The sequence below is a fragment of the Solanum verrucosum genome, unplaced genomic scaffold (assembly GCF_900185275.1).
Source record: "Solanum verrucosum unplaced genomic scaffold, falcon-dt-bn FXZP01000103.1, whole genome shotgun sequence".
In the NCBI taxonomy this organism is placed as follows: Eukaryota; Viridiplantae; Streptophyta; class Magnoliopsida; order Solanales; family Solanaceae; genus Solanum; species Solanum verrucosum.
In genome coordinates this window covers 4,798,135-4,814,426 of record NW_026020048.1, presented here as the reverse complement: position 1 = coordinate 4,814,426, position 16,292 = coordinate 4,798,135, and the positions used below count along the sequence as shown (strand labels likewise).

At 31.8% G+C, this 16,292-nt stretch overlaps 2 protein-coding genes across 3 annotated transcripts; one reads left to right on the top strand and one right to left on the bottom strand.

The window, feature by feature from the left end:
- Positions 1-3,462: 3,462 nt before the first annotated feature.
- Positions 3,463-4,480, top strand: LOC125822597 (RING-H2 finger protein ATL8-like). The gene has a single exon (XM_049502011.1). The coding sequence runs from the start codon at positions 3,542-3,544 to the stop codon at positions 4,121-4,123; it is 582 nt and encodes a 193-aa protein (XP_049357968.1). The 5' UTR covers positions 3,463-3,541; the 3' UTR covers positions 4,124-4,480.
- A 6,304-nt stretch (positions 4,481-10,784) lies between these two features.
- LOC125822479 (monosaccharide-sensing protein 2-like) lies at positions 10,785-15,906 on the bottom strand. 2 transcript variants are annotated; one of them, XM_049501881.1, is made up of 6 exons: positions 15,846-15,906; positions 14,932-15,080; positions 14,006-14,572; positions 12,406-13,304; positions 11,706-11,893; positions 10,785-11,404 (listed from the first exon to the last, which is right to left on the bottom strand). In XM_049501881.1, exons 2-6 carry the CDS (start codon positions 15,008-15,010, stop codon positions 10,966-10,968), a joined length of 2,172 nt encoding a protein of 723 aa, XP_049357838.1. In that variant the 5' UTR covers positions 15,011-15,080; positions 15,846-15,906; the 3' UTR covers positions 10,785-10,965. The 2 variants fall into 2 exon arrangements, with proteins under 2 accessions (XP_049357838.1, XP_049357837.1); XM_049501880.1 differs by lacking the exon at positions 15,846-15,906 and adding an exon at positions 15,606-15,781.
- Between the last annotated feature and the right edge of the window lie 386 nt (positions 15,907-16,292).

The following is a 16,292-nucleotide window of genomic DNA, read 5'->3' as shown; positions in this document are numbered from 1 at the left end:
AAAGCAAGTAAATGAGTTAGAATCAATCATTTTCCACTATTCCCCACCTCTAGTTTTTGTTTGTTTTTTTCTCTTTAGCTTAGTAGTGTTGATAACATGACTTGCAAAAAAGGATGACAAGCATCTGATCTTTTTTTGCAATGGTACAGAAGCAAAATCACATGGAGCACTAAATAATTTTATGAATGGGAAAAATGCTTTTAGTGTTTTTTCTTCTAATTATGGAAAGTCGTTTTTATTCATATGATGTTTTGAGTTTGTTTAAGTTGGAATTGGGAATTGAATCCTCCAATAATTGAATGGACCATTTTTTTATTCTGTTACCTGCATTGCAGTTCAAGCTAGATATACTTAACTTTTTAGTCTATGTCAAAAAGAATGTCAGTTTTCTATAATTAGAAATAAATTTAATTTTTAATTTTTTTTTTATCCTTTAATGAAATGACTTATAGTCAAACAAATGTCTAATTATTTTGGATCACGAATTTCAAGTCTTTTTTAAAAAAAAAAATTATTATGTCAAATCAAATGGTATCACATAAATTGAAACGGAGAAAATATAAAAGTAAAATTATGGCAAAACTTTTTTCTTGTTTTTGTTTGATTCCTGACCCAGGATGAAGGACTTTTTTGTTATAAAGAAGAAAGAATATTAAGGTATACATACTGAAAGGGTGAATAATTTTAGGTGAGAATTATTTTCACTAACTTTTGAGATTGAGTTAATCCTTCCGTATAATTTTTAAAATTTTGAACTAGAGTTCGACTCATCACTGATTCTCTATCAAGAAAAGAAGCTAATGAGATTCAACAAATAATATCTATGTATACATAAGTTTTTTTTATCTATTTGCGCGATATAATTTTTTAGCGACTTTAGACAAGGGTGGCTCCGCCACAGGCCCATTAAACCTCTATAATTATGTTTTTAAGAAAACAAGAAACAAAACAAGTGGGACAGAATGGGTTTGCACAAAAAAATTGAAGAAAATAAGAAACAATTCACATGTAGTAGGGATGGCCTATGAGCTATACAAACAAAGAAGATGCAACAACCATTGTTGTCCAGGTTGTCATTCTTTATATAAATATCAAAGAAAAAATCTAAATCTTTTTACGAAAAACGGTCAAAAATATTTTGAACTATGTAAAATTGAACAAAACTGTCGTCGAATAATATTTTGATCTAAAAATGCTCCTATCATTAATAGTTTGATCCAAAAATGTGAAAAATATCATTCTGCAACGTGAACTCAAGTATATTTTTTTTTAAAAACTTTTGAAACAATATTTATAAATTTAAGAGTTATATAAAAATATTACAAGTCAAATTATTAATAATTCAAAAATTAAGAATATATAGCTCAAATAAAAATTACCCAACAAATTATAAAATATTCATATAATATGAAATGGAGAAAGAATCAATCTTATCCACTTTAACAAATATTAAATTGAAGTAATTATCTGTTTGCATTTCTTTCTCACTAACTTTATAAAAAAAAAAAAAAAGGCAAGAAGTCATTTTGGAATCCTTTAAAAAGGACCAACATCGGTTGCGGTAGAATTATGGAGTCGCTTCATTCTTAATCAAATATCTCAAATTTAAGTTGTGAAAATAAAAAATTAAAATCTTGATAGAATATTGCTCTTAAAATAAGTCCTATTATACGCGATTTAAATTTAATTCGAATCTAATAGAAATATTGAAATAGAAGAAAAAAGGACCAAGAAAGAGGAGAATCTTTTCTTTTTAAATTAATGGTTGTTCTCGCTTTAGTTTAAGATTAAAAAAATTATGGCTAACATAATCATACATTAAGTTATCTAATCCAACTTTAAATAATTGTAGACGAAACAAAAATTTATAATTAATTATAGGCATAAAGTACGGACATGCCACTTGTTGTTGGATAATAATAGACTTTATAAAAAAAATGTCACGCAAAATAAATGTACAACGAACATGTTGCCCATCTAATCCTCAAAACTTTTTAATGTTACTTTGTCTTTCACATAAAGTAATATTTCACTTTAGCATCCTTAATCGCCACTCTATAACTCTACTATTACAGTTTTTAAAAAAAGTAGTAGGTATAAAGAAAATCGATAATTCTAAGTTAAATGAATAAATGAAAACTTAATTAGTAATAATTATTTAACTTAGTTTCAGTATGTTCTTTAATTTTGAGTGTATATAAATAAATATTTAAATTTATATAAAATTAAGAAAATAAATACGTGGAATAATAAATTCATCCCAAATGATATTCAAACACAAATAAAACTATTCTACATTTAAAATCAAAATGAAGATGGAGACTAGTTTGGAATCCAAAGAACAAAAATATTTGGAAGTTTGTTCCTTTTTACTCTGAAAGTTCATTTTTATTGTCACTGTTTGACTTGACATATTAAAAAAATAATTATTGATATAAGTATCTTATCATACTATTCCTACTAATTAATGTTTAGTATTGAGTTTTAAAAAATGCTATGGAGAATAATATGTAATACTATAACATGAGAAAAAATAATTATCTTTTCTTAATATATTAAAAATAATAAATAAAAAGTAAAAATATATTTTAAAATTAAGTGACAAGTAAAAGTAAACGGAGAGTATTTCTTGAACACAAGTGTAATAGCAATGGGGTGGTTTTCTATGGTCGCCCTCAGTTTATTTCAATTTTTTGTCTTCCTTCAATACAAACAAATTCAGGTAACTTCACATGTCTTTGTTTCTTATACTAATTTACGCATATTTCAATTATTTCATTAAAATAAATATTTTAAATAAAAGTAAAATATTTGTCAAATACATACTATAGTAGTATTAAATAGACTTTTCAATTAATTTAATTAAATACGAATTGCTATTTTTTAGAAAAAAAAAATGGATTTCTTTAATTAAACAATACGTAAAATAAATTGATTGCGATAGTTGGGCAAACAGACAAATAAAAAAAAATCACGTACAGATTTGTTGTTGTATCTACTGAAATTTGACTTGTAGTCTAACATCAAAAAGATGCTAATCAAAATTTAACCCCACATCATTATTCTAAACCGCTAATTATTTTCTTCTTTATCATTTAAATTTAAACAAAATGAAACGTGGCTGCTTATGACAGTTTTGTACAATATTTAATTAAATTTTGTACTTGAGAAATAAGAACAGTAGGGACCTCTACAATTATATGTACTGTACACCACATGAGTTACCTTCAATACCTTCCGTTCAATGCACACGAATCATCGAGTTAGCTAAGCAGATGATCTTTCAAATAGAGGGTTAAGATTCAAAGATGATCGTACGAGGTTTATCTAATACAAATTTAAATTTTTGTGTTATTTATAGATATTATTATACTGAAGCGAAATTTACCGGGTGCGGATTACCTTGTGGACCCAAAAAAAAGATTTTATATCTCTATATATATATGTCTAGAGAGTTTCAAATATATTTCACATCACTTACCGACATTTCAACCACACCATTGTCCCCTTTCTTCTATATTGTTCGATTTGATTTTTAATTATGACTCGTCCTGCTAGATTTCTGCTTAGCACCAGCTCTTCTTCAACGCCGGCGGCGGAGCCACCGTCGATGGTGACAGTGGAGTCTGATTTCGTTGTAATACTAGCTGCGTTGCTCTGTGCGCTGATTTGTGTAGTTGGTCTCATCGCCGTTGCGAGATGTGCGTGGCTCCGGCGAGGAATCGGCGCCGGTGGAAGCGGTGGTAGTCAACCGTCGGCGAATAAAGGATTGAAGAAAAAAGTGTTGCAATCGTTGCCTAAATTCACCTACGATCCAAGCAGTACGGCGAATGGTGCGGCGTTCACGGCGGAGTGTGCGATTTGTCTGGCGGAGTACGCCGTCGGAGATGAGATCCGTGTGCTGCCGCAGTGTGGACATAGTTTCCATCTTCAGTGTATTGATACTTGGCTGGGTTCACACTCTTCATGTCCTTCTTGTCGTCAAATTCTCGTCGTTTCTCGGTGCCGGAAGTGCGGTGAGTTCCCGGCAGTTTCCTGTAAATCCGACGGAGCTACGGTTACAACTCCGGCCGAGTCTCGTTCATGTGGTACATCTATTAGCTCAAATAATTTCTTGGTCTAAAGTAACAAAAAAAAAAAAGGAAATTAGCTTTTTTAAGTTAGGCCTTTTAAGTTATATACCTGACACTGTAAACGAGAAAGGTAATTTATGCTATCAGTGCAGTTTTACCTGTGGTAACATATCAGTTACTGTGTTGATGCAGGTTAGGGGTACTCATCTAGGGAAGTTACATCTTTGAAATGATCTGTGTAAATTTTCTTTTAATATAGTGAAAGATAGTCTGATGTACTAAGCTCAGTCAGACCTCAACGGTCAATTGTAGGTAGCCTTAAGCCCTTAAGAACAACTTAAGCAATTACGTCGAAGTTTCATTCTAGAACTCACAAAGTAGTAAAATACGAAATACTCTCTTCATTTTAATTTGTTTGATTACGACTTTGTCAAGTAGCTAACTATAGAGGAAGAGAACAAAAATGAAGCAACGTGGTTGTGATGTGAATGAGTAGAAGATGACAAACGTGAAACGATACGCTTTGTTGGCCTCTTTCTTGTTGGGGGAGAAGGCCAGTTAGTAATGTAATTCTGAATTTGGTAGGCCAAATTGACAGTCAATTGGAGGGCATTCTTAAATTTTTGTCTCAAGTAATTATATTTCTGAATTTACCATCAAAATTAAGAAATTTACCTTCAAAATTTGAACGATGTTATATAATTTAAAATAGTAGAGACTTCAAAAGCATAGTATTAGTTAATTTTAATATTGAGCCTTGCTAAATTGTAGCCTCTAGTTATATCACTTGAATGTGGATATGGTAGTGTTATTATAAGAGAAAAGAAAATGACAAAATGGTCCCTGTACTTTGAGTTAAGTTTAGCATAGAATATTTTGTTTTCCACCCCAAGAGTTTGTCAAAATGGAGATAAAAATTGCTCAATAATAATACTCTTGATCTTAGTACATAATTTGAGTTAAAAACAATCGATCAGGTGAAATGTTGAACTCACTTTTGATCCTCCTCTTATCAACTTTTAACTTGAACAAAAGAGATGTTGGGATGTTGAAATTGTAGTGGTTGACGACTTGACTAGTCCATTATTTCTTTATTGTTCACAAATGAATTCTAGTATTATATACTTTTTGGGCAAGTTGTGGTAGCAAAAATACAAGGAGGACCAAACTATAAAAACAGACTTCACACTTCCTTTTACAACTAATTAAACAACCATATATTATCCGGATGTTGCACTTAGGGCCCAGACAGGAAAACAAGTCACTCTTTCTATACTTTGACAGAGCATTGAATTTAAGAAGAAAAAAAAATCATAAATAATGTAAAAACACTTTGACTTGAAGTCTCGAATCATAAATAATGTAACAACACTTTGATTTGAAGTTTCGAATTATCTATTAAGCATATAATATAATAGTAATAAAAAAAAGTTTATACTAAATAAGATTACACTCATTCTACGTCAAAATCATATATTGACTCAAAGATCTTGGATTTGGATTTGCATGTGATATCATCCATGCAACAATACCTTGAAAGCAATTTCCAATTTCCTCATCAAAAGGAGGAACATCTCCAAAAGAGAAAAGTAATAATAAATACTAATAAAGCTTAGATAGATAGATACGAAGAGTGGACGCAAATTAACATTTCTTTATTGTTCCCAACTTGTGATTCTATAACCACAAAAACACTTAAAGAAAAAAACTAAAGATCTCTTTTACAAGATTTTTTTTTAAAAAAAAAGAAATTAATATGTGATGGAAAAGGGGAGATGAATATTAACCTAAGTGCCTTTTAAGAATAGATTTATACTTAAATTAGTAGTTTTGGCCTACAAATATATATGCTATAAGTACCTTTGACTAATAACTACCATTCTTTTCTTAGAAAGGTTTGGCTAATGTTGGCCGAAAATAAAAGCATCGCCACTTAATAGGTATTATAATGTGCCACGATAGTCAAATTAATGCCTAGCTACAATTTGACGACGTGTCAAGTCGATCGATCAAAATAGATTGAATTAAAAAATAAGCACTAAGCAGCTTATATTGATTCATTCAGAATAAGTTATATGGATTGAAATAAGTTGAGCTAAAATGTGATTCATAACTCAATTCGTTAAATTCTTACTAAGTTTCAATTGTTTTTGTTGTTCTTTTATAATATGTAACATATCAAATAAAATTATTTTATTTTTTTGAAAATATTTTAACAAAATTTCTAATGAGTCAGTTTGAGTTGCATATCAACCTGATTTTTGATGAGTTAGTTGTGCTAATAAACGAGTGTATTATTAACTCAATCAAATTTAGAACATATTATATTTTCATGAGCTAATTTTACCGTCCGTATTAAAATAATATAGTATCAAAACATTGGACTTTTAGAGTGTGTTTGGACAAAATTGTGTAATTATTACTACTAATGCTTCTTTCAAATGTCCTTCTTAGATTGGAGCAACACAACAAAATGAATAGTTCGCTCCATGACATGAACCTAACATGATTGTTGTGCAATTTCTAACATCATGTTTGATTGCATACATGTAACACTCTAGGCGATTCCATAAAATATAAGAGAAATGTTGAATATATAACAAAAAAAATGTTATATTTTAGCTATGTATTTTAATGTTATGCAAATCTAAATTCAAAACGAACAACTAAAGTAGGTTGTTTCAATACAAGTGATAATCACATGGTTACATAATTTATTTATTTTTTAAAAAATAAACAATAATATCATAAAGTAAATAAGTCTTTTTAAAAAAATTTGATCAACATAAATCATAATGTTTAATTATCGACATATATGTGTTTATTTAAGACATATTAAATATTATTTATTACACTAATATAGATTGTCCTGCAGTGATAAAAATGTGTCACCCTTAATTGTAGATCTCAAAATTCGAGATCTTAATATAAAGAAAATTTTGTTGGGAGCGTACCTCAATTTATTTTGGAGATGAGTGTGAATGGGGATTTAAAGATAAAAACAAAGAGAGGAAAAAGCTTTAAAAGAAAAGTAGTGCGCATTATTTATTTTAAGTTCATTCATGCAATGTTATGTACCTTCCAACTTTAGCGGCCTACCATAGATGCTTCAACACAGGAAGCTAACTTTTTTTTTGTTTTTTATTCGGAGTTCGATATTAATATTAAAGTTTGACTAATTTAAATATGTGCTACCTAGAATTTATTCGAGGAAAATGTTTTCTATCAATAATTTTTTTCATACTCAAAACTCAAAATATAAACCTCTAAATAACAGTCTTATCCGTTACACCGTATTATCTGATTTGATGGTGACATTGAGGGAGCAAACTTGTTGAGTCAATGCTGGCAAAAAGTTACATAACCCATTATTACTAAAAAAATAGATAGAGATAAAAATTTAAAAATCCACCACTATAACCAAAACCCCTTATCATAGGGTTAAAAACAAATGGAAAGTGAATACTCAGTCCCCAACTCCCCATCAACTTGTGTAGGCAAAGGGGGAGGTAAATATCTATTACTTACTTCGTCCCATTTTATATGAATTAGTTTAACTTGACATGAAGTTTGAAAAAGGCTTTTAAAATTTCTGGTCCAAAATGAGGAATATATTGTGTGACTATAAATTATTTCCCTCATGATAAAATGTGCATTTAAAAGTTAAATTGTTACTTAATGTAGAAATGTATCATTCTTTTTTGGATGGACTAAAAGAAAAAGTGATCATATAAATTAAAACAAAAAGAGTAATTTATATAGGGAAAAAGGACAAATATACCCCCGAACTATCGTAAATGGTATGCAGATACCATCCGTTATACTTTTTGGACATTGGTACCCCTGCCGTCCAAAAACTAGAGTATATATACCATTTATACTAACGGACATAGACGTGTCATAATCTTATCCACCGACCCGACATTTATTAAATATCGGATCGACGAATAAGATTGTGCCACGGTATGTATTTAGTCTTCTGTTAGAGTGAAGGGCATATATGCTCTAGTTTTTGAACGGCAGGGACACCAATGTCCCAAAAGTATGACAGAAGATATCTGTATACCATTTACGATAGTTTGGGGATATATTTGTTCTTTTCCCATTTATATATAATGTTTATATCAAATTAAATAATTTTATAAAAATCAAATTAAGAATGTAAATTACTCAAATATAAGCATCAAATGAGAATATTTTTCCGTAAAAAGAGTTATTACTACGAATTTTTCAAATTGAATCGAAATAAATCAAACCAAACTAATTTCAATTCAATTTTAAATTTTATTTTTACCAAACCAAAACTTGAAAAATCAAACCAAACTTTTCAAATCACCGAATGTCCAATCCTAACAGGACAGGTAGGAGTAGTAGATAATTAGGTAAATCAAGAAAATATCTAAACCTTATTTTTTACTCCATCTAATAAAAGGGACTGCAAATATCTGTTTTCATGACAAGGAAAAGTGAAAAAGATAAACTTCAATCTTTCCACATAAAAAATCATGATTACATATTATTTAGTTATGATTATCTGCTAAATTTATATTAAAGTAATATATTTTATATTGACAAGTAGGAATAGATATTTTGTTTTACAAAGGTACCATCTCCAATCTTAATATTACTTATATGGTGTTTTTTACTTGAGCACGCCTTTTACAATATTTACTCAATCTAAGAAGGTAAGAGATGTTTTTACTAAATTATTCCTAATTAATACTTCCATTGTTCATTTTTATGTATTTTTTGTACCGAAAATAGATGTTGACTTTTACTTATTTAATTTAAAAAATTAAAAGATAATTTATCATTTAATTACTAAGTTATTTATATTATTAACTATAATCATTTTTTAATGTAACTTTCAAAATATTGAATTTATTATATTTAAACGAGATATAATAAACTTATCATTTTATTAATTACTTCCTCCGTCCCATTTTATGTGGCACCATTTCCTTTTTGGTCAGTCCCAAAAAGAATGTCACATTTCCTAATATGGTAAGTATTTAAAGGTACAATTCCTCTTTTACCCTTGTTGGTCCCACTTAATCTTAAAATAATATTCCAATACATTTATGAGGAGAGAGAAAAGTAAGTCTACTTTTTAAAGGGCAATTTGGTAAACATTTCAAAATCTTTATTTATTTCTTAAACTCCGTGCCCGGTCAAATATTGCCACATAAAATGGAACGAAGGGAGTACTACTTTTGAAGGAGTGTGCCAAATAAAAATGGACAAAAGAGAGTAGTTCTTAGTTAATATGGTTTCTTGACTATGTAAAAACCTATTTATTTAAGTAAGGATATATTTGGGGAAAAAAACTATTAATATCGTTTTAGTTATGTAAAAAATTACTCCTTTTGTTCAATAATAATAGTTGTTCATTATTGACTTTGCACGCTTCCTAAAAAAATAAAATAGAAGGGTATATCACCCTCTGAATATAATAAATACAATGTCTTGAAAAATATAAAAGGAAAATGACTATATAATTAATGATAAGTGTAAATAGGAACTAAGTGTAAAATTATCTATTGATTTCATAAAGTGGACAAGTATTGTTAGACGTTTCAAAATAGTATTGTTGACAACTATTGTTGGACGGAGGGAATATTTGTTTTGGACAAAATGTACTCTTTATGTTAAACAATAGTTATCCATTATTAACTTGGCACACACCGTAAAAAACAATAAATAATATGAGAGATATTACTATATTAAATTTAATGTTTTGAAAAATGTATTAGATATGAAATAATATTTAACAGTAAGGATAAAATAGACACAAAAAAAAATTATCTCTCAATTGTTTAAAACTGAACAAATATGATTGGACAATTATTTTTCATATAATAGACAAGTAAAGATGAAGAGAGAAAAGATACTGAGGACGTTGAAAAGTGCAGAAGATATTTAAATTTTGATGACATGAAAAGTCCAGAAGACAATTATCTTCTGCACTTTTCATGAAAATATCTATTTTTGATGACATGAAAAGTGCAGAAGATTTTTGAGATAAAAAAATGGTGATTACTAAAGGCCACTTGCAAGTTCGAAGAATCCATTAGAAAGATACTGAGGAAGTTGTAGATCCAAATGAATTGGACATCCATTAAGGTTGTTTTCATTGCTTATTCCATTCTTTTTACTGTTTCATTTTACTTTCCTCCTCCTACATGACAACACAAACCAATCTTTAAATCAGTAACCCAAAGTAAACTGACATCAAATGAAGTCAAGACAAGAAATGTTCAGGTCATGATGAATTATCTTACAGTAAAAAATTGCGTTACTGATCACTCTTTTTTGTCGTATCTTAAAAAAAAAAACACTATCTAGGAGTTTCAAAATGTGTGACCATATCATCTAAAAGATTTGAGTTAGTAGAAACATCGTACTTTTATTTAGGTAATTATATCTTTAACAAGTCCTTCTAATTGTAACATCATGGTATAAGATGGATTTTGACGATCCAGTATGGGTCTTAGGCAAACACAAACAACTTTACACATACCACTAGACTATATGTTATAATCCCAAATCAGATTATCACTATTTTGACAATATGCATACTGAAGAACTACTCACTGATGAATCAAACTTTAAGATAATAATTCAAATGAAGACAGATGAGGTGACTGTATCAATAAAATGGTACAAAAACTAGCATCATAAAGTGCCTAAAAACAAATTTATATTCAAACAGAAAAACTAATTGAAACCTCTTCTAACCATAATCCTGTTAAGTGGTTTATCTTTCTTCTGACTACCCTTTTCGTAGTTTTACCGCGAAGTGCCTTCAGTCATGATAGAAGAACAGTTGATCACATAGCATACCTCACATTCAGCAAGGATAATTAGACAAAGTTCAAAATCTCCACCGCGTTTATTCTTTCCCAGGTTGCTTATTAGCACCAACAGCAAAGAATTCTGTAATGACTTCAAGGGGCATGCCTTTTGTTTCAGGAACCTTAAGGAAAACGAATACCCAAGCAATGGCACATACTACAGCATAGATGCCAAAGACACCAGCAAGTCCGATGGTGTTGAGCATAACGGGGAGTGAGTAAGTGACAATAATGTCTCCAATCCAAAATGTGAGAGCACATATAGCGATACATATGCCACGAACACTGGTGGGGAATATCTCAGAGCAGAGGATGTTGGGAATTGGACCAAAACCCGTGACAAAGCAACAGAAGTAGACGACAACACTAATGGTGGAGATCACAGCATGTGTGACCTCACCCATGTTGATTACATTACCCAGGACTAGTACGATCAGTGACAGTAACAGGACAGGCAAAGTAGTCAGCAGAAGCAACCTGGAGAAGTCATATAATTACATTATTCAAAAGGGTAAGGTAATAGCACTACTTGTTAAGTTTTGAAATGAATGTGACTAGAGTTAGCATCAAACTTGAAAAAAGCCTAACTGACACTCTTCTTAATTTGTATTACCACATTATAGAAATCTGATCCAAGACATGAATGTTTCAGTAAGACCAAATTTATATACAAGGAATCCAAGTGTATATGTAAACGAGTAAATGATATAGCAAAGCTTGATATATTTGCTATTTCCAGGTTTCGTTGAGATTATGGGAATAAGCGAACTACTGTTACCTTCTGCCAGCAATGTCCATCAGTCTCATTGCAATGCCTATACTTGGAAGCATTAACAAAGTTGTGAGGCCACTTATGAGGAAAGATGCCGATTCTGAACCAATACCTAAATTTGATAGCAGAACTCCTACTCCTGCTTGTTCAAGAATTTGGGGAGTATAGTAGAGAACCCCATTTATACCAGAAAACTGATCAAGAAACAAAACAGATGTGAGTAGCCGCGTGGTCATCAACAACAACAGTAACAATTCTACTCAATCCAAAACAAGTTGACTCAGCTAAATGGATATTGTATATACATTTACACTATTTGGACACATCTCACTCTACCACTCAATAAGTTATCTTCAAATACAAATTAGGGGTTCTCCAAAACTCAAGGTTTTCTAACAAACGCTAAGACCACATGATCAAGATTCACTCCCACCTAGTCGATATGTGCTTATACGAATCTTTTCCTTCATTCTCTTATGTTCTTTGCTAAGTCCTCATGCAAGAAAAGTTTGATTTTAGCACAAGACATGGAGGTAAAACAAGATCTTAGCAGAAAGTCAATGATTATGCAGTGTATAGATCTCTACACTGATTCCACATAACTGTGTTTCTTCTTAATAAGAACCAAGCTAAAATAAGGTAAAATCACAGATGGTTCTATTCATACTTTGGAGATATCATAAAAACAAACATATGCCCCCTTTACCTGCTGCAGTATTTGAATTCCAACTCCAACGATGAGAGCATGCTTGACTCCCGGCTCAAAAAGAGCTCTCCAGCCTATCGCCTTTGTAATAGGTCCAGTTTGTTTCTCTACTGCTTCCTCAATAGTCTGTTGAGCCAAGATGCTCTCTGTTCGAAGAACGGACTGACTCACTAAAGCAGCAGCATGAATGGTGTCACCTTCTCCATGAGCATCACAACCTGGAAGGGACATAATGGAACCACGCCTTGATCCAACACCAGCCTCCTGATGCAAATAAATCCTTTTGAGTGCTCCTTCCTTTTTCTCATCTTTTCTGTATGCTAGCTGCCAACCACCACCTATACCCATACTGGCATGTTCTCCAGCATTTGCAGTATTGTAATTGCTACCCTGTCTCATGCTTAATGAGGTTGGAGGCCCTTCTGTACCTGACCCTTGCCGTGAGAGCAATGGGCTCCTCACATTGTCATCAGATTCTGCCCCAGAAGCATCAGAATGCTTGTCACCATCCCTTTGACTTTCTTCATCCCAGTTTTCGTGTTTTACTTGATTCTCTGATATATTGAACATGCTGCCAAAATTTGTAAAAAGCATGCTGCGCATACTTCCCATCTCTGGTAGCTTCTCATGAACACTGCCAAATAGAGTGACCATAGGATCCATAAGAGCACTTTGGTTTGCTACACTCCCATGACGGGAGACCAGACCAAGAGTACTTTGTCCAGTAACAGGTTTGGCTATCCATGACTGACCCTCTTCAGCTCCATATAGCTTGATCCGATCCTTATCTACGGCATGCTCATGGTTATCATCAAGTTCATCATCTGGACTGATTATGTACTCCTCTATAGACACTTCGCCTCCAGTGCCTAAACCTTCCATCAGCAAGGCCATTTCACCTGCAAGCGGAAAGGATTCTCGTGCACTTAGAATTCTGGTTACTTCAACTGTTAAAACCCAAGAAATACCTTTAAGTTCGGAAAATCCTTAGTTCACCTATCACCAAACCTTAATATTTTCAAGAAATAAATTTTGTTTATAAATTGAAGATACTTGTTTTCCTGTAAAACTTGACTTCTGTCTGTAAGCTCTTTTGGAAAAAAATTGCATTCAGAAAAAATAATGGCTGCTTTCATATAGAATTAAGTGACACATGAAAATGAACCAATACTTTGATCTGGAGCTCATGAAAGTTTATTTCCTGAAATACAGTAGGCAAATTAATTGTGCAGAATTGGACAAAGGAGGTCCTGCAATAACTTAATTAAATGAAATGAATCAATGTGGAAGAATGGCATCTAATGTGTTTATACCGGTTGCATTTAAATCAATTTGAAGCTCGAGAAAAGAACAAATGGGCTTTAGTATTTACTAAATCAACTGCAAATTTGAGCTTAAAGCTTGCAACAAGTTTCTACTTATGAATAGTTTATATTTCTATTACAAGCTTGAACTTAATTTGCAAATGGGGAAAGGATAGGAAGGGCAGGGCGTTCAAGAAAGTTAGCTCAAACTCTTGTAAGATTAAACTGAGGAGCAAACTTACAGAACTTAAGAAATAAGTTGTTTCTGTTAAGAAAAATGGTAGCTGGAGGCATACCTGAGACGTCGTCCCTTCCACGTAGTCTCTGTAAAACTTTTTTAGCCTCTTTCATCCGACCTTTACTAACAAGCCACCTCGGAGATTCAGGCAAATAAAACAAAGCCAGAAAGAAATAAGCAAGAGAAGGAATCGAGAGAACCCCAAGCATTAGTCTCCAACTAGGTGACACTGTCAACGACATTGAAAAGACCATACAGTAAGAGAGAAACATTCCAACACTTCCAGTGAACTGAGGAAAGGTATTAAGACGCCCTCTTATTTCTGGTGGAGCAGTCTCAGATATATAAACAGGAACAAGTGTTACAGAAAGACCAATACCAAATCCATCCAACAGCCTTGCTAGAAGCAACACATTAATACTTGGAGACCACAACATTACTAAACCACTGACAAAATAAAGGACAGATGAAATAATAAGCATTGGACGCCGACCAAACATATCAGATACAGGTCCAGAGAATGTTGTGATCACAGTCGCTCCAATTAGCGACATAGCAACAATTAGCCCTTCTATTCCTGCCTGGCTTTGCAAATTGAATTCCTTCTTGATGTAAAGAACAGCTCCTGAAACATATCACAAACAAAAAACGGTACCATGCTTTAGGATTAGTATGTCCAGATCTTGCCAAAGTTGGAACATGCATGCTGCTAAAAACATGTGAAGTTGGAGTCTGATGGCCATACTAGAAATCACTGTAAAGTGTAAATTCCCTAAACCGTCAACAAGCTAAGTCTCAATCACAAGCAAAACAGCTATATGAATTCGTCCTATCCATGTTGCTCCATTTAAACTCATTTTAATCCACATTTTATAAAAGAAAACTAGAAATAGAAACATAGAAGCACTAGAATTTCTCTGACATGAACAAAACTGCGAAAAACACACACACAAAAAAAGGAACATGAGATTAAGCAGAAAATACCTGCTATTGTTGCATTGTCCCATCCTTGCAACAAGTTGCCAATGGCAGCAGTAAGTGCAACTAGCACAGCTCCGTCCATCCTTAATAAATCAAATATTTTGCTTTATGTGGAAATAATGAATCCCAACTTCTCCTAATTGCAGAGGCACCTACAATCACAACACATAGCAATAAGAACAAACATATAAAAATCAAAGCCATAACCCCAATTATTCAGTGCTAAAAAATAGGATCATATCATATAACAGGAAGAAAGATCCTATAAAATGAATCCTATATGTAAATCGCCAGCACTACATTTGGATCCATCACAAATACTACTATCGAAATTCCAGAACCCCACAACATAACTACAAAAAAAAAGTGCACTAAGCTCCCCCTATGCACAGGACGGTCTATTGCACGTAGCCTTACTCTTGCAAAAATCTGTTTCCACAACTGAAACCCGTGACAACAACTTTACCACTTACGTCAAAACTACCTTCCACACAACGTAACTTATAAAGAAACCCGATTGCATAAAGATTAAAATCATTATGCACCTTCTCAAACAGCTAAAATAGAAAGACCCTTTCCATCAAAGCCACTTTAGATGATTGATTCACTGAAACATACATAAAACTAAAAATTCTCTCTTTAATTTATTCATACCCACGAAGAAATGATTTCAATACCTGGGAGTGAAAAAGAGTGAACACAAATACATGAAAGAAAGAAACTTTTTTATATTTTTATAAAATCCCAATATTTAATTTCTCTTGAGAAACAAAAAAAAATGGGGTTAATGTTAGTATAGACAACGAGAACCTATGTTTTTTTTTTGTGTATTAGAGAGAGAAAAAGAAACAACAGAAATTGCAGGCAAAAGAGAGAGAGAGAGAGAGATTGGATCTGTTAGAATTATATACTCTCACCATTACTTGGTTCTCATTATTTTACTCTTCCATTCATAGCAAAGATTCGGAATTTTCTGCGTTTACATTGTTCTAATTCATCTCTTATGCTGACAGTTGTCTCTTCTTCTCTTTCTTCGTTTTTATTCGGATCAGCTTACAAGCATATTTGTATCAAATTTATATTTTCCATTTTAGAAAATCAAGTAAATTGATTTCAAAATATTTGTAATACGATACAATTTGAACATTTTCTCATGAGTTATGTTTTTTCCCTTTTTGAGAACTTTATTCGTCGTTTATATTATGGAGAAAAGAAAAGAAATGTTATTTTACACTATTGAATTATATTAATTATTATGGTTGCTGATATATTTGTTTTTAATTACATAAGTAATTTAAAATAAAATAAAAAGTAAGAAAGAAGTGCACTTTAAAAGGTGGTGTCTGTCGATGAACGTTACGTTA

Excerpts from the sequence above, each read along its gene's own strand:
- LOC125822597 (XM_049502011.1), top strand. The coding sequence starts at position 3,542 with ATGACTCGTCCTGCTAGATTTCTGCTTAGCACCAGCTCTTCTTCAACG.
- LOC125822479 (XM_049501881.1), bottom strand. The coding sequence starts at position 15,010 with ATGGACGGAGCTGTGCTAGTTGCACTTACTGCTGCCATTGGCAACTTG. Across the intron at positions 14,573-14,931 it reads GGACAATGCAACAATAGCAG|GAGCTGTTCTTTACATCAAG; the intron begins GTATTTTCTGCT and ends GATATGTTTCAG. Across the intron at positions 11,894-12,405 it reads GAATTCAAATACTGCAGCAG|TTTTCTGGTATAAATGGGGT; the intron begins GTAAAGGGGGCA and ends TTTCTTGATCAG.